The sequence below is a fragment of the Brachyhypopomus gauderio genome, chromosome 2, assembly GCF_052324685.1.
Source record: "Brachyhypopomus gauderio isolate BG-103 chromosome 2, BGAUD_0.2, whole genome shotgun sequence".
NCBI classification, from domain to species: domain Eukaryota; kingdom Metazoa; phylum Chordata; class Actinopteri; order Gymnotiformes; family Hypopomidae; genus Brachyhypopomus; species Brachyhypopomus gauderio.
Genome location: NC_135212.1, coordinates 40,372,289 through 40,396,491, shown reverse-complemented (window position 1 = coordinate 40,396,491; position 24,203 = coordinate 40,372,289). Strand labels below are relative to the sequence as shown.

The 24,203-nt window shown below is 40.5% G+C and overlaps 1 protein-coding gene across 2 annotated transcripts in view; it reads right to left on the bottom strand.

The window, feature by feature from the left end:
• LOC143504704 (scavenger receptor cysteine-rich domain-containing protein DMBT1-like) overlaps positions 1 to 21,908 on the bottom strand; it is a 49,325-nt gene extending 27,417 nt beyond the window's left edge. Inside the window, exon 1 of one of the 2 annotated variants that reach the window (XM_076996009.1) lies at positions 21,769 to 21,908. In XM_076996009.1, the coding sequence (XP_076852124.1) occupies positions 21,769 to 21,856 (88 nt within the window). In that variant the 5' untranslated portion in view covers positions 21,857 to 21,908. The remainder of the gene's footprint in view (positions 1 to 21,768) is intronic. The other variant, XM_076996000.1, reaches the window with a different exon arrangement.
• Between the last annotated feature and the right edge of the window lie 2,295 nt (positions 21,909 to 24,203).

Below are 24,203 nucleotides of genomic sequence, written 5' to 3'. Positions count from 1 at the left end.
AACTGACGGCATCTCGACACTGCAGTGTTTCCATATCGATGCGATTTTCCCAATAAGTGTAATTGAGAAATATAAATAATGATCTCAAAATGTCCAGGAAGAGAAACATCGATGCAGATAGAAGGTGTTTCAAGGAAGATGGGGAAGTGATGTTTGCGCTTCAAGGAGAAAAACGGGTATGAAGCAGTGGCGGTTGTCAAAGAGTACAATATATGTCGGCATTTTGCGACCAAACACGGAGCTAAGTATGCCAAAATTAGCCATCAAGAAAAACAACAAATTGTCAAAGAATTAAAAAGCAAACTGCGATCGCAACAGAATGTGTTCACCACAAACGAAACTGCAGTAAAAGCTGCTTTGTTGTAGCTGAATAAATCGCCGCGATTAAGTCTTTTTCAGAGGGAGCATTTTTGAAGCACAAACACTATTTTCAGTTATTTGATATTTCAAGTTTTGAACAAAGTAAATGTGATATATTTGATCAATTTTTCTTTATTCACTTGGATAGTTTGATCGTTGATTGATGGAGTAATGTGGGTTTCATAAGAAGAAAATGTGGGTTTCTTCTTAATTTAAAGGATTTATGTTATAATAACAGCAACAAGCAAATTTTTTTTTACATTTACGCAAATATATCTGTAATATTTGTAACTTGAATAAGTAATAAATTCAGAGGTATTTAGCATTAAGGAGTAGGTACATTTATAAGTTACATATGGCCCTCCGTGGGTAATGATTATGCTGATGTGGCCCGCGGTGAAAACGAGTTTGACACCCCTGTTCTATATCTATGTTATCTACCATAATCTTGAACAGATTAACGACCATGGTGAAATACTTTTGCATGTGGTACCAGTTGAGACGCCCGAACTTCACCTCAGCATCTTTCCTAACACCCGCACCAGGAGCCGAGTGTTTATGTGAGTGAGTCACAGACAAACGGAAGTCTACTTCTCCCTCAGCGACCATATGTGCTCGGATGTTGAAAACGCAATATGGGCCCCTGTGTCCTTTCCATTCATACTCCTTAAAAGTCAGAAACGACAGTTCTCCTCTCTCCACATTGTACTCAAAACCCATGCGCCATCTTCTGAACTCCTTCCAGTCGTACAGATCGTATTTAAATTTCACGTCAGCATTACAAACGTCGAGGTAAATCGCTTTCGGGATCGTGAAGAAGGAAATCGTGCATTTGTCTCCATCCAAAACGTACCCCCCGTTACTTTTGTCCTTCAGAGGCCAGTATCATTGAGTGTCGCCCCACACAACCGCGTTGATTCTTCTTTTCCCGGCGATATGGTTTTTTAGGAGCATTCGGATACGCGCATACCACCAACCGCATGTTGATAAAAGAATTCCTTCAAGAAAATGTTTCCTTCTCGATAGTCTGCTCCAAAGAGCCCTCTTGTCTTTAAATGCTCGAGCGCTAGACCCCCATCTCAGCACGGAAAAAATGAAAAAGCTTGAAAGCTTGCCCACGATTGGTTGGTTGAGTGATTCTTCATTGGGGGGGGTCATTTTGAGGGTAAAGTCGTAAATCATTTTGTTACAAGAAGACCCCTATCTCTCTCTAACACGTTCATGTTGGCTAGTCGCTAATAGAACCACGCTAGCGAATTTAGGAAAAAAATTTAGTGTTGTTTAAATAAATCCTCTTTAAAACCAATCGGAGTAATAATATAATTATTGTCATGATGAAACAAACTTTAGTATTCTGTTATCATAATCATTAACCTGTTCACTATCATAGACTAAAATATTAAATATTAACCTGCCATTTTGATGCTTACCTTATCGTTGAGGTAACAGTGAAGAACCGTAAATGAAATGTTATGAGGTGCGTTGTACTAAGTGTTACAGTTCAGTAATGTAGCTTATGTCAGTAGATATATAGACTAAATGGCTTATCTACATCTTAGATTAAGTTAAAAGCTACCCTGTATATTATTTTTATGTTTGTTCAGTACATTGATATAATGTGGCAATAAGTTGTCATGACATGTTACTGAAAGGGCTGTATGGATACAAATAAGTACTTTACTTGGTAATTTGAAGTATTTCATCCTAATGGTGTATTATTTTGTGAAGCACATTGATAAAGCAAGCTTCCCAGGAAGTTTGAGTGAATAGTATGATGATCTATCATTTCAGTATGAAATGAGTGCATTCAGGTAATGTTACACCCAGCCCCGTCGACAGGGGGGGACAACCGGGTCTGTTGTCCCGGGCCCCAGGGCCAGGGGGGCCCATCAAAGAGCCCAGCTATTTATTTTTTATTTAAAGTCTATAATTTTAAATAATCTTGAAATCTTTCATTAATATAAAATTTTGTACTCAAAATAAGCTCAATGGCTAAAATATATGTTTTTTTTACCTATCTGCATATTTTCCATTAAGTGCATATACCCCCGCCTCCCACTGAAAAATGGTTTGATCCAGCATCGACCGTAACCAGCTGGTACCCGCCCAACAGCGGGAAATACAGTGGAGGATAGTTAAAGTAAACAGAAATCTGGAGGCAGAAAAGAAAGAAAAAACATTTACCTGACGAATTTTAATGTATTTTAATGCATTGTGTTCCAGGTTTGAAAAGTGCTGGAATTTAGGCTAAAGTACTACTTCGTTTCACAACAAATGTAATTCCAGGACGAAACATGAGAGAATGTGAAGACGTTAATATTGGGCGTTTTGAAAAATAAACAACCATTAAATAATGTAAATAAAAAGCGAAATATTTCGAGTATATGTATAAATATTTAACTTAATTAAGTTTAGCGTTCAGGGAAATATTGAAATGGACCTTTAAAGTGACGTACAAGTGCTTTAATTCCACCTTGTAAAGGTGTATGAACCCTGCAAACGTGACTTTGTTCATTGCGCTGAGGCGCGGCGCGCGCGAAGTTACAAAATTCGAGAGGTGCACGACCTCGCGAATCGACAGCGCGCGAGACCCTCGTGCACGTTCGGTGCCATTGCGATTACGTAATTTTCGCAGCGCGGACCCTCGCGCCGCTCGCGACACGTCAAGTATAAACCAGTCAGCTGTCAGAAACAGCTTTGATCTGTGGCTATATTATATACTATATGACCTAACACAAGGATTGTCTGCTACAGAGAAAATTCAAATGACGTAAGCAGGGGGGGGGGGGGGGGGGGCACATGAAACTTTATTGTCCCGGGCCTCAGCAAGACTGTCAACGGGCCTGGTTACACCTGTGAGAAGGCGTTATTGAGATTTCATGTAAGATATAGAATTGAAACAGACACTGATTATTATGCACTTTGTGTAGATTGGTTTTTGTATGCATCTTGAAGCTGATGCATCTGAATGCTGAGATGGTGAGCCAACCCCAGATCCTGGATGCGGTGCAGCCGACCGTATGATCCAGACCGAATCTGATTCGCTCATCGAGAAGTCATCAGACCCAAGTCCTACCCATCTGGCAGATAGGTAGTGAGATAGTTAGGGATACAGTTGTGTAAAGGACGGACCGGAACAAAACTGGAATCTGCACACAACCACTGTCTGTGGACTAAACATCTTATACCCTGGACTTCTACTCATACGTGCGCATATTAGAAGGACTGATTTTTCTTTGTAGGAATCTGATAACCCCATGAAATTTACTCTTGTTTAATTATTTTTGTTTTACAGTATTTTACATTGTGGTTTGCATGATCAGTTGTGGGGCAATAAACTGTTTATTTGTTCAGCTTGCTCTCATTTTGGCTTACCTCTCCTTCAAACCTATACTGTAAAAAAATATTTTTTGACTTTGTAAATATAATTAAGCTTATTTAAGCACTACCTAAAAGAATAATCTAGTACAGTCTAGTTACTAGGGTTGCAGCAGTAACCGGTTTCACGGTATACCACGGTATTAAAATGCACGGTTATCATACCGTGTGCGTTTGCTTATTACCGGTAAAAGGCAAGCCAGCGGAGAAACTGACCCGCGCATGCGCAACTCTGCTCCGGTTCAGCTACTCAGCACACACAGCGGTGAGAATGGCAGAAAGTGCATCAGACTCAACAAATTTTTTAACAAAAAAAAGGCTAAACTAAAATCAGCAGCGAAAATGAAAACATTTTCATTTGTAAATGAAATGAAATGAAAAAGAAAACATTGCTTTCACTTCTAGAGAAGAAATGTATGTGTTTGACGTCTGTAACTTAGGTGCAACCCCAAGTAGTGAAAGTTAAGTGGATTACAACTAGGGATGTCCCGATCCAGCTTTTTGAACTTCCGATCCGATACCGATATTTATTTGCACTTCCGATCCGATACCGATATCGGCCAATACCGGCCTATCCGAGCATGTATTAAAGTTTAAAGTTATTTAGCCAACTTACTTTGTTGTCAAACTCATGTTGAAAAGCGTTTTACTCTTGATAGCAAGTAGCCAGCTGAATTAGGTGTGTTTGAATAATACACAATGGTTGGTAAGGAGAAACTGACCTGTTTATTTAGCAATTAATAAACTCAAAATAGACAAAATATTAAATAACAAACAGAAATAGCATCAGTAAACCAAGGATTAAAAAGCCACAAGTGCAAATAATATTGTAAATTATATAAAAAAAAACCCACAACCTGAGTGGAAAATAGTCTATTATTAACATTAACATTAACATCCATCAGTGCTCTTGAACAAGTGTAAACTTAAAAAAAAATCCGTGCACATATCGTAAACTAATTAAAAGCAAAATGCCTTCTACTCCACACTTTGCTGCTCCATCCCCATCTATACACTCCCTTCAATTCAAACGTTTCTGCCAGTGTTAGTTGTGTAGGACCTTTCTTTTTGTCTTCGGTTTTCATTAGAAACTCGTCATGTTGTTTATGGTGGTATTTCGCTAAATGCTTGATTAGATTGGTGGTATTAAAAGTTCTTACAGCTTTACCACAACGCTTGACTTTACTGTGGCATATGTTGCACTCTACCTCTTCGTCTTTGTCATCCTTTAAGGTAAAATAATCCCACACAACTGACCGATAACTTCAAATTTACACGGCGGTCCGAGATGCCGCGGAGCTAAATTGGGGCAGAAACTACGCTCGTGTGCTGAAGGTGTGCTGGAAAATGCGGACCGGATTTTACTCTCACTAGCAAAAACTGGAATGGATTATCTAAATGGGTGCGCTGGAAAACCGGGATCGGACTTAAAAAAACTGGATCGGGAGTCTGGATCGGCATTTTCTCGTGTCTGCCGATCCGATACCGATACGCATTTTTTGCTAATATCGGCGGCCGATCCGATCCAAATATCGGATCGGGACAACCCTAATTACAACCCCAAGACGTGGGGCCTCTTTCACCTTTGTGATCGCTAATTTGTCAAAACATGTTGTAGGATTTAGGGAACTAAGATGGGCTCATCTAATTCTGAAAGTGTTAGACAAACAACTTTTGGAGTACATGCAAAAACAGTTTTTGAGCAATAGGCAGACAAGTTATCAGACTTAGGGAGATTCCATTACTGAGTAGCAAAGGTGGGGGCTTATACCCAGACCACACTATATAGGACAGGAGGAAAAGTGTCTGAGTTAGAGAGACCTGCGCACAATGCTATAGGGTAGAGTAGATAGGGTTTTGCATACTCTCTCTCCAGAGATCTCTGTATTTTACTTGCTTATAATAAAAGGTTAAAGACAAGACTGGTAATGTTTTCTCTTGCATCAACGAACAAGCTGCACTAAGGTGAAAGTGGAACCAAGCGCAACATTTTTGGTGACTCCCGACGTGATGCGAGACGTTTTGGAATTCTTCGTCTAAAGGCTGTTAGTTCATCCGTGCCGGCACAAAAACTAGGAGTAAGCAGAAAACCTGTTTTTTACAACAAATTTCTGCATGAACTAATGGTACTTGGGCGATACCAAATTAAATCCAGTCTTTGGTAAAATAAATAAATAAAAATAAAATAAATAAATAAATTTTTACTAAGGAAAAAGGGTTTCAGTCCCTAAGGAATAGGGTTTTAGTCCCTAAAAGGAAAAGGGTTTCAGTCCCAAAAAGGAAAATATAGGGTTAGAGTCCCTATGGAAAAAGGGTTAGAGTCCCTACCGGCATAATAAGTGGTTTTGTTTCCGTGGTGTGGCGAGCCGAACCGTTCGTCTGACGGGGCGAACGGATACGCAAGGGTTAAAGTCTCCGCGCGCTAGGTTTTGGTAGACCTTTGGACCGGAGGAATCCATAAATACCCAAATTGGACAAGCAAAAAGCTGGACAAGGAACCTGAATTGATTGAGGGTGGTAAACCTTACGGTGTCAACAGAACCCTCAGTCTAGTACAGGGGTGGGCAATTAATTTTTACAAGGGGCCACATGAGAAACCTGAATTGTGTCAGAGGGCCACACAAACAATAATGACATCATCACAGTGGCTCCGCCCACCTCACGCAAACTTCCGCGAACGGAGGAGGCACTTATACTTGCCGCGTCACATTCTGTGCAGTGTTCTCCAAAACGATGTGTGTTGGTATAAAGAAACACCCCTCAAAAACAGGGGAAGGAACATTTACCTGACCAATTTTAATGTTGCTTTTTGTTTCAGATTTGAAAAGTGCTGGAATTGAGGCTAAATACTCGAAAATGTTTGAAATTGTAACTACTTCGTTTCACAACAAATAGCCATCTGAATGAACAGTTTTCTTGTAATTCTAGGACGAAACATGAGAGAACGTGAAGACGTTAAGATTGGGCGTTTTGAAAATAAACAACAATTAAATAATGTGATAAAAAAGCGAATTATTTCGGATCATTTCGAATATATGTATAAATATTTAACTTAATTAAGTTTAACGTGCTGGGAAATATTGAAATGGACCTTGAAAGTGACGTATATAATAATAATAATAGATTTTTATTTATAAGCGCCTTTCAAGACACACAAGGACACTTTACAAGGGAATAAGCAACAAGAGTTTATAGAAAACTAAAAATGATTAGAATAAATCACCAACAATTTAAAATAAATTATTAAATAACTAAAAACATTAGAAAGAAGCAGCAGATGAGAAAAGAGACACACACATACACACATATACATAAACACATACACATGTATAAATGCTTTAATTTCACCTTGTAAAGTGTATGAACCCTGCAAACATGACTTTGTTCATCTCGCGGCGCGCGCGCGAAGTTACAAAATTCGAGAGGTGCATGACCTTGCGAATCAACAGCGTGTGAGACCCTCCGCCACCGCGATTACATAAATTTCGCCGCGCAGACCCTCGCGCTGCTCGCCTCGCGTCAAGTATAAACCTGGCTTAAACCTAGCTTTAAAGCACTTCTACGGCACTTTCAAGGTCCATTTCAATATTTCCCAGCTGACTCAGGTTCTCTTTAAGCTCGGTTTCTGGAACAGAAAACCTGAGCTTTCGTTAACTCTGAGTTTACTTACCCGCTTTCTGGAATTCCCCCCTGTTCAGTCAGCTATTTGTTGTGAATCGAAATACAGTTACAATTTCAAACATTTTCAAGTACTTTAGCCTAAATTCCAGCACTTTTCAAACCTGGAACACAATGCACAATAAAAATTTGTCACGTAAATTTTCCGCCGTTTGCGGAGGTTCGCGCGAGGTGCAACGTACACTCCCGAAAGCCTTAACTTGTCGCTGATCACCTACAGTGTTTCTCGCACACACACACACACACACACACACACGCAGGTACGTCCACACGGAATTAACACAAACGTAGCGCTTTCAAAATAAAAGCGTCACAGTTGTATTGCACGCACGACATAGATATTTGTTTCATTTATGATTGGCCTTCGCGACCTTTGCGGGCCGGACAGGGACGCACAACGGGACGGATGTGGCCCGCGGGCCGTTGTTTGCCCAGGTCTGGTCTAGTAAGTAAGGTTGAAGACAATTTCAGGTGAGTATCTGTTTTTTATCAACATGGTGAGGAAATGCAGAAGTCATACAAACAGTTTGATGTAGAATGGAATGTTGGTTCATGGGAATGAAATAACTTAAACGTATGGGTGACCAAGGCAGAAAGGCAGGTGACGACCGTGTGTCTTGAGGTGACATCATTGACCATAAATCATCACAGTCTCTCTGCAAATTAGAACAACTGAAAGAGCAACAAATGATCAATTGTGAAAGAGGACTAGCCTTGCGATGCAAAATATAAGTGTTGTTGGCTTGGGCTATCTGGGAACAGGCCAGGAAGATAGCGGATAGTAAGAAAGATATGCCACCCTCACAGGAGAGTGCCACCAACACTACAAAAGGAATCTACGCAGTGGTTAATGTAAAAACAGGAACCCTGCAAATAGTTAAAACCCCCAATAAAGAGTGTAAAAACAATGCAATTTGAGCCGTTCGACAAGATGAGAGAGGGGGGGAGAACTGCAACAGTTCACAGGAAGCCAGATCAGGAAGAGAGTCTGAGTACTCTGAAGAGACTGACAGAGAGGAAGTGGTGAACAACATTAGGAAAGACCAAGAAGGGAGTTAAGGGAGCAAGAAAAAGGGAAATAGACAATAAAAGTAAGTCAGGTCGCGCGGTAAGGGTTAACTGCAAATTAAAAGGGACTTGGGTGGAGTCAGATGTTGAGAGTGCACACGCGGGGGAAAGTGATGAGAGTGGAGATAACATGTCAGAGGGAGAAGCAGTGGGGAGTGATGGTTTGAAGTCAGGAAGTGTCTCCCTAGTAGAGGAACTTATAGAAGCCAGAGAAGAATGACGTAATGTCACAAAACAGCTTCTCTCGCCCCAGCATTTAGCCCCAGAGTGTTGTGAGTTGGATGAGTCTGTAGGCTCGTACTAGGGCACTAGATCTAGGAAAAGTGAGTCAAAATTACAGGGAGTTTTAAACATGCCATTTGTGCACAGGCCCACTGGCCTTGGTGAATATCAGCCTCTGCCATTGACTGACTTCACTGCCCTGTCTGACCAACTTCCCCCTCTCAGTGAGGGAGGAGGCATTTGGCTAGTTAAACTGGACAAGCTGACAGCAGGAAAGAGCTTGGCTCTGGGAGACTTTAGAGGAGTGGTAGTAATAATAATAATAATAAATAAAAATAATAAAAATAAATACTTGAAATTGTTTACACTGCGGGCCCTGAATACATAATCCATGAAAGTAGCTTTTTTGGATATTGATCAACATTTCCATGTTTTTTAAATTTTTGGAATGGGTCTGTATGTTGTCAGTTCAATATGGGGAACCTGACGCCAGTTAAAGTGACTGGGAAATGTTTAATAATAATAACAACAATAATAATAATGATAATAATAATAATCTGTATTTGTATAGCACCTTTCATACATACATGCAACTCAAAGTGTTTTACAGGATAAATAAAAAAAAGAAAACATTAAAAGGAAGTAAAGAGAAAAGAAAAAGAATGTTAAAAGAAATTAAAGATGGAAAACAATAAAAGAATGTAATAAAGTGACAAAAACTCCAGAGTTGGAGTTTCTTAATTAAAAGCAGATCTAAACAGGAAGGTTTTGAGATGCGTCTTGAAGCTGTGCAGAGATGAAATTTCTCTGAGTATGTTGTTGCACTACAACAGTCCTCAGAGCGGGGATCCGCCCCAGAGACCTCAATATGTCCCCTAAGTGTATTATTTTATGCAGTAGTATCCACAGTATGGGTTTAACCTAAATTTTAGAGGAAGGGGATGGGGAAAGGGCAAGGGAGGTCACAGTGATCCCGGCAACTTCGTTGTGGCATGTGGGGTGGATGTTCTCTTTGTGTTCAGGAGAGTCATTGGCGAAGGAGAGTCCCCACAAAACCGTAGGATGAAGGAGGGCCAGAGGTCAGAGGTCCAGCACCAAACCCTTCAGCAGCCCCAGGGCAGTTTGACGGGGCCCTGATGAGAATTCGGACAGCAAAACCATGGCAAACCCTACACTGTCCCTCACTGTCGGTACTCAAAGACTACAATTTCTGGCTGGAGAATATCAAAGTCTGCACAAAACTGTTCTAATGACTGTACATTGTGGCCAGCAGGCCATTAAACACAGGTTCAAACACTGCACCTGTTAACCTGTGTGGAAGAGACATTACAAATGCACTGTTCACAGACAGCAGACACCTGATGCACCTGATGTCCACAGACTGGCCTCCATGGTTGATATCTACAGGGGCCTCCTGAAGCCTCACTCATGGGCCTAGAGGGGCGTCCTCTCCCAGTTCTTGGCCTGGAAGCCGGATCACTTTGAACCCTATGTCCCGCCACCCGACCCACTTCATGTTATATTGTTATATGACATAGGAGGGGATCCAATTCATGGAGAGGAATTTGAGGAACAGCTATAGAATCAGGTATGGGAAATTAAAACTAGGGGTCTGTGAGGCCTAAGAGTGCGGCGACCCCTCTAAAGCTGAGACATGCCCAGCAGTGCTGGTATATGATGGGAGATTCAGCCACTCCACATATCTCGTTAGCTTCACACCCTGGTCACATGGGAAAGGAGTAGGGAAGCATGACAAGGAGAGCCAGTACACTGAAAAATTTGGAGTATGGTTTACTAAAAAAAAAAAAAAAAAACTTAGGAAAGTTTTTCCATGTAGAAACAGCAAGTAAATTTAACAAAGCATATATTCAAGTAATATTTACTCATAATTTTCAGTGTATTTAACTACAAAATGTTTCAGTAAATGTTACTTTGCAACACAATATATGCAATTAGATTTTACTCGGTGTACTTTAGTAGATTTTACTACAACAATGTAGCACCACATTCTCCCATGGCTTTTATTATTTACGTAATAGTAGTAATTTTTGAAGTTCTTTAGTAATGTTTAACTGATAAATATTTTTATTAACAGTATTAATTTCTGATATAAAACCAGCTTTAAAATGTTACAAAGCATTGTGCAACATTTTGTGAAGCAAGAAAAAATTGCTTCTTTTAGTGCAGCAACAGTAACAAAATCTCAGCTGCACTCCACTGAAAAACGTTTGAATTGCTGATATCACTGCGCATGCGTGGATCCTGCAAGTGACCTTTTACTTGCTGTTTTCAGTTTAGCTTCTCACAAAAAGAAAAATTACAAAAGCATTGTAAATTTTACTTTGCTATTTAGACTAAAATATACAAATGTATTTGAAGACAAACTATTACAGAGAAACACCAAGTATTGCATGTAATTTTCTGTGAGATTCTTAAGTAACCAGCCGGTACTAGATTATTCTTTTAGATAGTACTTAAATAAACTTAATTATATTTACAAAGTCAAAAATAATTTTTTATAGAGTACAGCAAGGCATCGGTAACAACTAACATTCTGAGTGTGAGCTAATTTAAATCTTGTAATACCTAGTTTATTTAAACAACTTCATTTGACTAGTATTTCCCCATTACAGAGAAAGACAATTCATTAAACTAAAACAGGCATTGGCACAGGCCGTGGACTTTGTTGTTGATTATAAGTTTAACCATTCTTCTTAGAAATTTCTAGAACACAGTCCTGAATGTGGTTTCAGGAAAAGGAGGAGAGGAAGTCAACTTCCTGTTAGATTGCACACAGCATGAAGCAGAAGTCGCACACACACAGTTACAGGATATCAAAAGGGGGGGCGAGCTGAGAGACACAGGCAAGCAGGCTATGTCACAGGAGCCCATCAGATGGTTTGCAGGGCAGACGAGGAGTGATCTCCTCTACCACAGGGCCCAGAGCTACTTAAACTACAGGAAAAATCTACCCCAGAGAAAAAATTAAATAAATTAATTAATTAATTGATGAAATAAAATAAAATGGCATTGTTGAACAAAGATGGTAAGAGAGATAAGGAAGTCTGGGAAGGACCAAACGGGGTACAGAGTCTATTGATCAAACCAGTGTGAACTGAGGCACACAGGGTAGCACGTGGGTACAAATACATGAAGGAACATTTTAGTTACTAATGGCACCCATACTGACGTAATAGCCAGAGGTGGGGACTCGAGTCACATGACTTGGACTCGAGTCAGACTCGAGTCATTAATATTAAGACTTTTGACTTTACTTGAAAAAATATTCAGAGACTTAGACTTGACTTGGACTTTTACACCAATAACTTGGGACTTGAATTGGACTTGAACCTGTTTACTTGCAAAGACTTGATTTTTTTACCCCAAATCTAAATTTTAAAACGCATATTAATATTTATAAAGTGCGCCCCATTAATTTCATTTCCGTCCTTCTGACGCAGACCAGTCCTCTGCTTTTCCACACTCTGTACGTGTGTGTGTGCATGAGCTGCAGCACAACCAATCAAATGGGGGGTTGGCGAACGTAAATTTTTACCGGGCGGGGTGTAAAATGGACACAAATTAAGTATTATATCGCGATCGATCAATCGCCAGTGGTTGGTGCCAGAGCGAACTAGTAACTCATTGAATCATAGATGTGGATCAGAGGTAAATAAACTAGATTTTTTTCTGGCGTGAGAAATCGGATGTGTGGCGTGAGAGCGTGTGAAGACGGTCAAATGCGTGTGTCTCACGCTCAATGCGTGAGAGTTGGCAACCCTGGGTTCTGTATCTGAACTCGGGGAAGAGAGCCTCTCTCTGTCACCATCATAATATCCAGTTCTATCTCAGCATGGATTGTGTATTTGAAGACATCTACGTCGAGAAAAAAATATATTGACAAAAGTGGAGCGAGTTTTCAGCTATGGGGACATCATTCATCGTGCACAAATGACATACAGACTTTTGGCCAGCAAATGCAATGCAGAATAGTTTATTGAAATGTCTAAAGTTGCAGATTCTTGTTAATTGTTCAGTTCTTATATTTGTTTGTCTTGTGTCACTCACACATGTTCTCCAAGAAACCAGATAAGAGAAGAGAGGGAAAATGCTGTTATGGTTCTTTGTATTGTACTGTGAAAATATCAGCACTTTTTATTTGAACATGGAGTTCTACTTATGACTTTTTCACAGAATATGTATTTCTGGAAAATTGTAGTTTAAAGTATGAATATTTTTGCAGCTAAGTTTAACAAATTGAACTGTGCAATAAAGAGGTGTAATAAAATTTTTTTTTTATACTTCGTGTTTTCAGTTGCACATGTTTTATCAAGATTTGAGGAGAATACAGATTTAAAAAAGAACGCATGTCTATTATTTACATTTAACATATACCTGCAACATTGGTAAAAAAAAAAAAAGAGACTCGAAAGGACTTGAAATTCCAAGTTTCAGACTTGGGACTTGACTTGACTGTTGCCTGTCTTGACTCGAGACTTGACTTGACTTGAGTGTCTTTGCTTGAGACTTGACTCGGGACTTGAGGTATAAAGACTTGGACTTACTTGAGACTTGCAAAACACTGACTTGGTCCCACCTCTGGTAATAGCAGACTGGACAGAGTAATGTGATATTTGAAATGTGCATAACAGCTGTCGTGCTTTAAGACCAGGTCTAGGCAAGTTCCCTGGACCACAGGAGCCAAGATGAGATAAGATATGATAATACTTTATTAATCACTCAGTGGGGAAATTTGCATTGTTACAGCAGCAGAGAAAAGTGTAAGCAAATACACATATGTAAGATTCAGATATACAAGAGAAATAAAGAGTATAAATATATGCAATGTATGTAGGAGAAGAAATTCAGATTGACTACATGGACATGTTAATACCAATACAAGGACTAAGGTATTTGTTAGTGGTTGTGGATAAATTCTCAGGTTGGGTAGAAGCATTTCCCACCAGGGCAGAGGACTCTAAGTCAGTCTGCAAAATGTTGATAAAATTCCTGGATACTGCACCATTGTTTACTAAATTAAGTGTGCTCAGATAATGGGATGCACTTCACTAGCTAGGAGCTAAAATTTGTGGAACAAAATTTGGGTTTGAGACACAAATATGGGTTGGTTTATCATTCTCAATCTCAGGCTAAATTGGAAATTATAAATGGTAAGGATAAAGGTAAAGGTATGTGCACAAATGTATTTGTATTGTTGGCCAGAAATTCTTCAGTGAATTTTGTTACAGGATTCATGCCGTTTGAGCTCATGACAGTGAGAAGTTTTCGGGGGTCCCCCAACGCGCTTGCGAAACCTGACAGATGTACTCGGGGTCGTACAAAGAAGGTTACAATGCACTAAAAAGCAATATGTGAAGCTTATTCTGTCCAGGTACAAGGAGAGGAGTCAGAACCAACTCATGAGCAGACTTGCCCGTCACTAAATGGGTCCTGCTCAAGGTCATCAAAAGGAAGTGGTCAGAGCCCAGGTGGACCAGTCCAGTCGAGGTCACTAAAGAGAACATCACACTCTGTCCGATTGAAGGGCAAAGGAGAAACGTGGTACCATCTCAGCCGGTGCTGAGCATCAGAACCAGCGCGTCGAGAAACTTAATCAAAAAACTTCATCAAAAAACGTTGCGACTTGTGCACCTCGATTTTTGTGCGTGCAAAGTTACAAGGTTGAATTCATGCACTTGTATGGCACTTGCAGGTCCATTTTCAGTATTTTCCAACACCTTCAGCTTAATTTACATATTTATACAAATACACATATACTCGAAATTATTCCATATAATTCACTTTTTAACTCATTAAAAGAGACGGTACCGTGTTTGGTAATAGCCTAACCTAATTATGTTCATGACGTGCTGCAGAATTCACTTAACATTAGCTGACAATCATACAGGCGATGTCATGCTGAGTTGTGTTTTTAGCAACAGTAAGCCATGCCTCTTTTCATGCTGACTAATCATGTGCCCATTTTTATAGTGTAGTGTTGTTTTTATAGGGTAAGGGCATTTATTGGGGGTAAACACAGTGCAGTAGGTTCACCCTTAGAATCCAACGGACGAATTGTACGTCCAAAATACAACTCGTTTTCTCAGCTAAATTAAGGTGAACTTGTACTGCTGCGTCAAACCTACGACGTAGCGGGTATGTTTTTTGTGTATGTAGTGTTAAGCATAGTTTTTTTAAGTTGCTACTTGTTTGGACATACAGAACACTTACAGTATTTGTGGCATTTGACATCTTTTATTTGTAAGTGATATATTAAAACAATTGATCATCAAACTTTGATGGCTTTGTTTAATTAATTCAAAACACAATACTTGTACTGTTTACTTTCAGTACTTGAGTAATACATTTTAGAATAAACTACTTGTACTGTTTACTTTCAGTACTTGAGTAATACATTTTAGAATAAACTACTTGCAATACTTAAGTACAAAAAATTCTGAATACTTCTGTACTTCTATTTAAGTAAAGTTTTAAAAGAACACTAACTTCTACTCAAGTAAATATTTTGATTTGGGTGTTTGTGAGTGAAGAGTTCTTCTCTCGTGCAATATGGATGCTGTGCTTGTGTGAGCTGGTGTTACTGTTGCTGCAATAAAAGGAGCAATTTTTCTAGCTTCTTCACAATATTTTGCAATGCTTTGATTTTACCGCATGTAGCATTTTAATGCATGATTTGTATTTGAAATTAATACTGTAATAAACAAAATATTTGGCAGTTAAGCATTACTAAAGAACTTCAAATATTACTACAATTACATAAATAATAAAAGCCATGGGACAATGTGGTGCTACATTGTTGTAGTAAATTCTACTAAAGTACACTGAGTAAAATCAAATTGTATAAACGTGTTGCAAAGTAACATTTACTGAAACATTTGTAGTTAAATACACTGAGAATTGTGACTAAATATTACTTTTTTTTATTTTTATAAATGGCCCACCTCCACCCCCCCATCTTTGGAGGACAACTTTGTTTTTATGTACAGTTCAAATGACAATTATAACAAATATAACAATATGCAAAGTGATAATTATTGGGGTTAGGTAGACCAAGAAAAGAGGGGGAGAGGGAATAAAAAGGGAAAAGACAGAAGGGCAGGGGGAAAAAAATATATAATAATAATTATATATATATATATCAAGTTTTTTCCAATTGCGCCAAATTGCTAAACTTAAACCGATTTTGTCATTTAAGGATCTCGAGACTGTTATTCATGCTTTTATCACAACACGCCTTGACTATTGTAATTCCCTGTACATGGGGGTAAATCAGTCCTCTCTGGCCCGTCTGCAACTCGTTCAAAATGCAGCTGCTAGACTCCTTACCGGAACAAAAAAACGTGACCATATTTCTCCAGTCCTGGCTTCATTACACTGGCTTCCTATCAGGTACAGGATCCATTTTAAAATCCTACTGTTTGTTTTTAAGGCTCTTCATGGTGTGGCCCCGCGGTACATTTCTGATTTGATTAGTCCATATAATGCAAACAGGTCTCTTCGGTCTTCTAACAAACTACTGCTTAAAATTCCCACCTCACATTTAAAACATAAGGGTGATAGGGCTTTCTCTGTTGCTGCCCCAACTTTGTGGAACTCTTTGCCCTTTGAAATTAGATCAGTGTCTTCAATTGAGCAGTTTAAATCGTGCCTTAAGACCTATCTTTTTTCACTTGCTCATGACTGCAAGTGATACGTCAATCAGTTCAATAATGTGGTTTATGGTCTATGGCATTCTTAGTGATTTATCTTATTTTTTTATTAGATTTTATTGTAGGTTAATTTTATGTATGTATGTGTGTGTGTATGTATATATGTATGTATATACGGTATGTACATATATGTATGTATGTGTATATGTGTGTATATGTGTGTGTATGTATGTGTATGTATATGTATATATATATGTATGTATATGGGTGTGTGTATGGATACTGTGTATACTTTTTTAATCTGTTGTACAGCACTTTTGGTTAGCCTTGGCTATTTTAAAATGTGCTTTATAAATAAATTGAATTGAATTGAATTGAATTGAATATATATAACACAACCAGCTCGAATGACCACAGCAAAGTAAAGCAGAAAGTGTACCCAAGACATTTAGCACAAATGACGTGATGTATGTGTGAGTGTGTGTTTATGTGTAACACATAGACTAAATATTACTTGAATATATGCTTTGTTAAATTTACTTGCTGTTTTTACATGGAAAAACATTCCTAAGTTTTTTTAAGTAAGCCCTATTCCACATTTTTTCAGTGTAGCAGTTGTTAGTGCTTTCTGATACTGGCCAGACCAGCGCTACACTTCCATATGTATCACAGTTCTACTTCTGTCCCTGCTGTCACGGAACAGCTCCAGACCCCTCCCTTTGGGCGTGTGTTTATGTTGTCTACGTCGGGTAATAACCATGTATGTCTTTCCGTGGGTGTGGTTGTGTGTGTGTGTGCGTGTTCGTCGGTCTCACCTGTGACTTGTCTCGTCATCACTGGGGAATTTGTAGTTCGCTTATTTAATGTGCGCTCGCGCAATGTCTCGTGCTCGTCTTTGTCGTAAGCCATTGTCAAGTCTGTGTTGAGTGTTTTGTAGCTAGACGTGCGCTACTTGTGTTGCTTGTTTCAACATTTGATAAATGTGTGTTTGTGCAACGCACTTGCCTCGTCGTGCCTGCCGTCCAACGTTACACCTGCAGCTATTTCTGCTCATTATTTGTTGTTGTATCGGGTTCTAAACTAAATCTAAGTAAACATGTGTTTTCTCTCAATTATGCTGTATTTTATACACAGTGTCATGTATAGAAAGTCCTCACATGTACTTTCTATATCTGATTTGCTTGCTAGATGTGTGATTCTATTACAGTGCTGTGACAGTGCAGCAAGTCTGAGAGATCAGGGGTGTGGCACCTCGACAGACTCTGCCCTTAGTGGATACTCTGGAAGGATGGGACTAGTGCTGGGCGGTATACCGGTTCACACCGAAAACTGGTGTTTATTTTTGTTATCATAAGAATTTTTCATGTACCAATTGTTTCTCAAGGGATGCATTTTATTGCTGTGTCACTAAGCACACATTCAACAGAGCGCAAATTTAGCATTGCTGAAAACGAGGGACGTTCTGAACCAGAAATTCTACCAAACATTGAAATAAGAGATGATGCCCCAAAATAACTTTTGCCAAAGAAAGGAGCCGTGTCTGTTGTCAAGAAGTACATAGGGTTTTAAAGGTCAGATGTGGACCAGTCACTTACTGTAAATGCTGTTGAACAAAAGTTGTCTGGGCTGGTGGTAACGAGCAATCTGCTGCACCACCCATAAAGCTCGCTTATACTTAACGCATACTCGACTGGTGTGAGGGTCCACGCAGCAAAAATGATGCAATCACGGTGGCTCCGCTGTGGCGTCGCAAGGTCGTGCACCTTCGATTTTTGTACCTTTGCGCGTTCAGCTCTAGGTGTTGCGCTAAGTTATATTTGCAGGGTTCATACACCTTTACAATGTGGAATTCAAGCACTTGTAGAGCACTTTCAAGGTCCAACTTAATCCACTTAATTAAGTTTCTGTCACATAGGGCTAAGCCCCCTCTCCTAGCTGTCACTCCGGTTTCTCTGTTCCCTCGTGTCTGTGTTGTTCCTTGCCCGTTAGACCCGCCCATTGTCTGCCACGCCCTTGTCGTCAGTGTTTCCAGCTGTGTCTATTTAAGTTCCGTGTATTTATAGTCCATGAGTCTCCCATGTCTGTATCGGTTATTTTGTTAATTCCTGTGTCTTGTTATTGCTGCTGTTTGTGGACTGGTGTTCTGTCTTCGCTACGTTCTCCGTTGTTTTACTCCTTGTTCTTGTTTCCCTGACTCGTTCGTTTTGTTCTTGTGTTAGTATGCCTGTGTACATTTCGTGTTCGGACTGCCTGCCTGATATGACCCCTGCCCGTTATTTCGACTCTGCCTTTGGAATTCTATTCAATAAATCTCGCTCTCCTCAGTGTTTGTGTCCGCCTCCATGTGATGCCTCTGCAGAATGTTGGTGATTGGTGGTCCAGCTGTTCATTTACAGGAATGAAAAGGAAAACCAGGACAAACCGGGACAGCCCGGGAAAACCGGGACAGGTGGCAACCCTACCAGGCAGTTATAATTCAGCACAATACCACTTTCAAATGACAGTAAAATGGAATGGACCAATCATATCTTCCCTCTTAGTGGGCAGGGTTAACTGTATGATCATTTCCGCCCGCTGTGGTGACACTAGCTGGCGTTAGCATACCACCGCTAGCTAGTTTCGATTCATTCCTTTGATGCCCACTTGCGCGTTGTTTACATATTCCGCTCCCGAGGAACACGGAGCTGTGGAACCTTATTTTGTTTAAGAAGTTATCTAGTACAGGTATTACTGTTTATTGAGTTTCTAAAGCTGTACTGTCATCTCAGTTTTTTTATTTTTTTATTTATTGCAGTTAATTAGGAAAGGAATCAAATGTTTTTCGGGGGGGTTTAGGAGAGGGCCCAGGCTTAATGGTCATGGTTCGCTACTGATACAAATACAGATATGGTCGAAATAATTTGCTTTTTATCACATTAAAAGAGATGGTACCATCTCCCCAGTATTTGACCACTGTTATTATTTATTTTTTAAATATTGTTATTTAATTAAAGGTAAAATATTTGGAACATTTCAATACATTACAACCATTGACAAACAGCACTAGCTACTTTATGTTTGTAACGCAAGGAGGAGATGGAGAGGGATCCTCGTGCAAAAGCACAATGCCTTTTCTTAGACAGGTCAATACAATAACAGAATCAGAGTTGGCAATCGGTATGCGAGGGTTAGCTTGGGAGTAGTCAATCCAGTCCGGGGTAATGACGAGGTAGCAGAGTCCGCAAGGTACCAGAGGACTAGGCAGGAGACAAGGTCTAGAGAACAAGCAGAGGTCAAGACACAGGAGAGCAAACAGGATAGTGGAACGCTCGGTATGCAACATAGTTGGCAATACTTCGCAACTAGGAAGTGGAACAGAGATGTATAAGTATAGCTGGGAAAGGGGGCATGGTAAGGAGTAACAGGTGTGTCCAGTTAGGCTATCAGGTGTTATTCCTGACAATGTCTAAATACCTCTTATTTGTTATTAATTGTTATTAACAAACTGGTGTGCAATTTATAATATTACGTGTAGCTGGTTCACATAAGTTGTTTAAACCTACGGTCTTGAGGTTGTCTGAAAAATGTTTTGTATAGTTATTTTTAAAATGTTTAAAAATGTTTTAGTGCTACCGTTTTAAAACTGATCATGTGGGGCCATGAAAATCTGTATTACATGGAATACGTAGTTTTCTAACAGTGGAATAGGGTACTCTTAACCACTCTACTGCAGTAATTCTTGTTGCAATCAATGCAGTTAACACATCATGAATGGGGGGGGGAGACACGACCGTCAAATACTGTGAAACTGATATAATTTCGAGCACAGCAAGGGTAGTGGAGAAGTGTGGCAGAACCGAAACTACAGTACAGGGAAGGATTGAGGGCGCTAGAGCACACAGCTCTGTTCACTACATTCCTGCAAAGGCAAAACGTGAAGCAGGGGTGAGGTACATTCAATTACATGAGTCCAGAGAACAAATCAGGGTTTGCACTAGTCAAGACCCTCTAGCTTACCCACCTCGCTACAGCGGAGGAACATGAGCCAGACAGAGCAAACAACTGGTAGATGACACACACAATCTCCGAGATCAGAAAGTCACAGGAGTCTGCCCAAGGACAACAATTATCAGCAGGCTTAGCACACGTCACACCAGGGCTTCATAAAAAGCGCCTTTACGAACAACTTGTTACAGATGCAAATGAAACAAGTTTGTAACATCTGTAAGGACTGATTAATTGGTTGAAAAATGTCATCATGAAACAGATTTCTGTAGGGCAAGAGCAAGTACCTATAATAGAACAACCAGGATAATTTTGTTTACGAGAGAGAAGATTAAGATGCAGCTTAAGATTAAGCTGATATCAGAAAGCTGCATTACTGCTTTCTTCTTGTAAATGTCTTTTCTCCAAATGAGACTAGCCCCACCCCTATTTCTGGCTTAATAATAAATGTCACAATGTGTATAAAAAATGTATTAGCAATAGAACAGTGGCAAATATTGCAACAGAACCCTGCAAGTTTGTCCACATACCATGGGAAATATGGTAAAAAACAAAACACCACATAGAAATATGTGGTTGCTGAATATAGTTTGATCTTGCAAAGTCAGAACTTCCTCTGCAAATAAATTTGTTTGAACATACTGAGGGGGCCAGTGGCAATATATTGATAGTGTCAGTTACTCAGAAAGTACTAGATCAATGGCATTGCAACCAGTACCAGAATAATTCTAGGAGTGAAATCCTTTCTTCAAGGTCAGTGTCAACAGCACTGAAATAAATAATGAAAATATGAGAATATGTAAGAATCCAAGATGAGAAGAAGAAAGAAGGGGCACTTCCTGAAAATTCCCACTCCGATGAGAATAATTCCTGATAATACATTTGTTTGAATATATTGAGGGGGATTGTGGGAATATTTTGGTAGTGTCAGTTACTCAGACACAACATTTGTGACTAATCTAATCTTTGATTTGAGTAATTTGACCACATCCTAATGATCCATGTTGTACTTAATGAAAACTGCATTCATGTTATATGGTTGAAATGACAAATATCTGACATAACAATTTAAAATAAGATCAGATCAATTACTGATACGTGATCATTTTACATTATTTCAAATGTGTATCAGTGTAAATCAAGTGCTAGTGTCTAACACAAAGATTATTAACACAAACCACACTACACAAGAGAAAGGCTGTAGACTATATACCTAAAAGGTGGCAGTTTGTAAAGTACCACATTAATCTTTTATCATTCATATTGTTCATTTACTATTTCAAAATAGTTCAAATGTTTTCACTGAAGTTAAAATAATGAAACTACATCCATTTCAGCGAATTTGTGTCTTAATAGCTAAACTACATAAACAAAGTGAATTCATTCAGTACTGTAACACTGAACTTACCAAGAATTACAGAGAGATGTGTTCTCAGCAGCCTGGTCCTTTTATTGTTGCAGAGGGGCATTTTAACTACACGAATCGCTGCTGCCATCAGCTCTGCCTCACAATACCACTGATGAGTTTCTGTAAGACTGCATGCAGAATTTCCTGTTCTTTTTTTTACTTTCATTTTTTGTGAAGCACACCAAACAGCTTAAAAGAAAATGGCAGTACTCGACTGTGAGTCCAAGACCAATAATTATATAAAAAGAAAAAGAAAAACATTTACATTAACTAAGAAACATTAATTTTTACTATACATCAAAAGGAATAAATTTTAGAGTCTATATTATATTTTGTATGTAAAGTATAATTTAGTATGTAAAGATGGATGTAAAGATTTATGTAGGGTGCTACTGTCAGGAACAGCACATGATCGCCGTGTGATGCGTTTTGTATTGTTGGCATGCCATCTACCAAGCGTTATCTCCCCCTGATTGCTCTCCTGTGTTTTGACCTGTGCTCTCGTTCCAGACCTCGTCCCCAGCCTAGCCCTCTTGTACCTCCAGCCATCTGTCTACCCGGCGTGAACTCGGACCGTCCTGACTACGACAACCGCACTCATACTCTGCACACACCCTACGGAGTTATTCACCTGTGCGAGTACTCCGTATTCATTCAAAAAATAACAACAGTACTCCGCAACTGGATCCGTGTCTTCCTGGTTGAATCGTTACATAATACTTCGCCTCATTCAATGGATCCAGCGGACGTACCTGCACTCCTGGCTCAACAAGAGAACACCATCGCCTCACTCCAGGAAGACGTCCGACGACTCACGGAGACTATGCAGGCTCAAGCCGCTCAGCTGCAGACGGCTCAACAACAGGTGGCACAACACCAGGCGATACAGCAGCAGGTATTCCAACAGCAAGCCACTCAACACCAGGCTGCTGCCGCCGTCGCTCCTCCTGGTTTTCCTCCTTGTATTCCTGTTGCAGTGCCGGAGCGGTACAACGGTTCTCCAGAGCGGTGTCAAAACTTTCTCATGCAATGTTCCATGTACTTCGACTATCACCCTGTCCAGTTCCAAATGGAGAAACAAAAGATCCACTTCGTCCTGACGCACCTTACCGGGGAAGCTGGTGCCTGGGGTACTGCCCTGTGGAATAGTAAAGACCCGGCACTCGAATCCGAAGCTCAGTTCTCCATGTTATTCAAGTCCGTGTTTGATCACCCAGCTGCAGGAAGAGACGTGGGCACCATGTTATGTGAGATACACCAAGGACAACGCAGTGCTGCAGATTACGCACGAGAGTTCCGTACCTTGGCTGCCGGTAGCGGAGGGAGCGAACCCGCCTTGACGACAGTGTTCCGTAGAGGGCTAAGGCAAGACCGTCAGGTAGAGCTCGCCTGCCGTGGTGAGGGAAAATCGCTGTCGGAGTTCATCCAAACGGCTGTCAATGTAGACAAGCTGTTGCTCACCCGCCGTCCGACATCGTGGAGAGGTCCTGCCTTCACTGCTTCGAGTCGTCCGAACCAACCGACGTCTGATACTACGCGAGAAGGTGCAGAACCCATGCAACTGGGCAGAACACCCCTGTCCCTGCACGAGAGGTCTCGGCGTCTGCGAGAGGGCTTGTGCCTGTACTGCGGTGAGAGAGGTCACTTCCGCGATCGCTGCCCTGTTCGCCCTACTCACGCTGGGGAAGATACCATGAACAAACAAGTAAGCAACCCAGTGTTTTGTTTGAGCCGTAAGAACCAGCTTAACTTGCCTAAAATATCCAGTTCTTTCTCCTGCCGTCACCCCGCGATCCGGTTGTTCTCGGGTTTCCCTGGCTGTCGTTGCACGACCCCACTATTTCCTGGAAGGCTAGAGAAATCACGAAATGGGGTTCTCACTGTCTCGAGGGTTGTATGCACTTACCTCTCCGATCCATGTCTGTAGAAAGCCCCGACTCTCCTCTCGAAACCGCCTATCCCATGCAATACCAGGAGTATGCCGACGTCTTCAGTAAGGACAATGGCAGTCATCTGCCACCACATAGACCATGGGATTGTGTGATTGAGCTGCTGCCCGGGTCTCCTCTCTCGCATCGTACAAAACCTTATCCCTTGTCCCGTCCTGAGGATGCAGCTATGGAACAGTACGTCGACGAGGCTTTCCAGAAGGGTTTCATTCGTCCGTCTACATCACCCGTAGCGGCGGGGTTCTTCTTTGTAGAGAAGAAAGGGGGAGGACTGCGTCCTTGTATAGACTATCGCGCACTCAATGCCGTCACGTCCAAGTTATCCCCTTCCGTTCATCTCCGCTTCGCAGGAGGAAGCGGAGCATGCATCTTCACGAAGTGCTTACAATCTCGTTCGCATTCGAGAGGGGGACGAGTGGAAAACTGCTTTCGTCACTGCTCGAGGTCATTATGAATATCTTGTAATGCCGTATGGATTAGCTAACA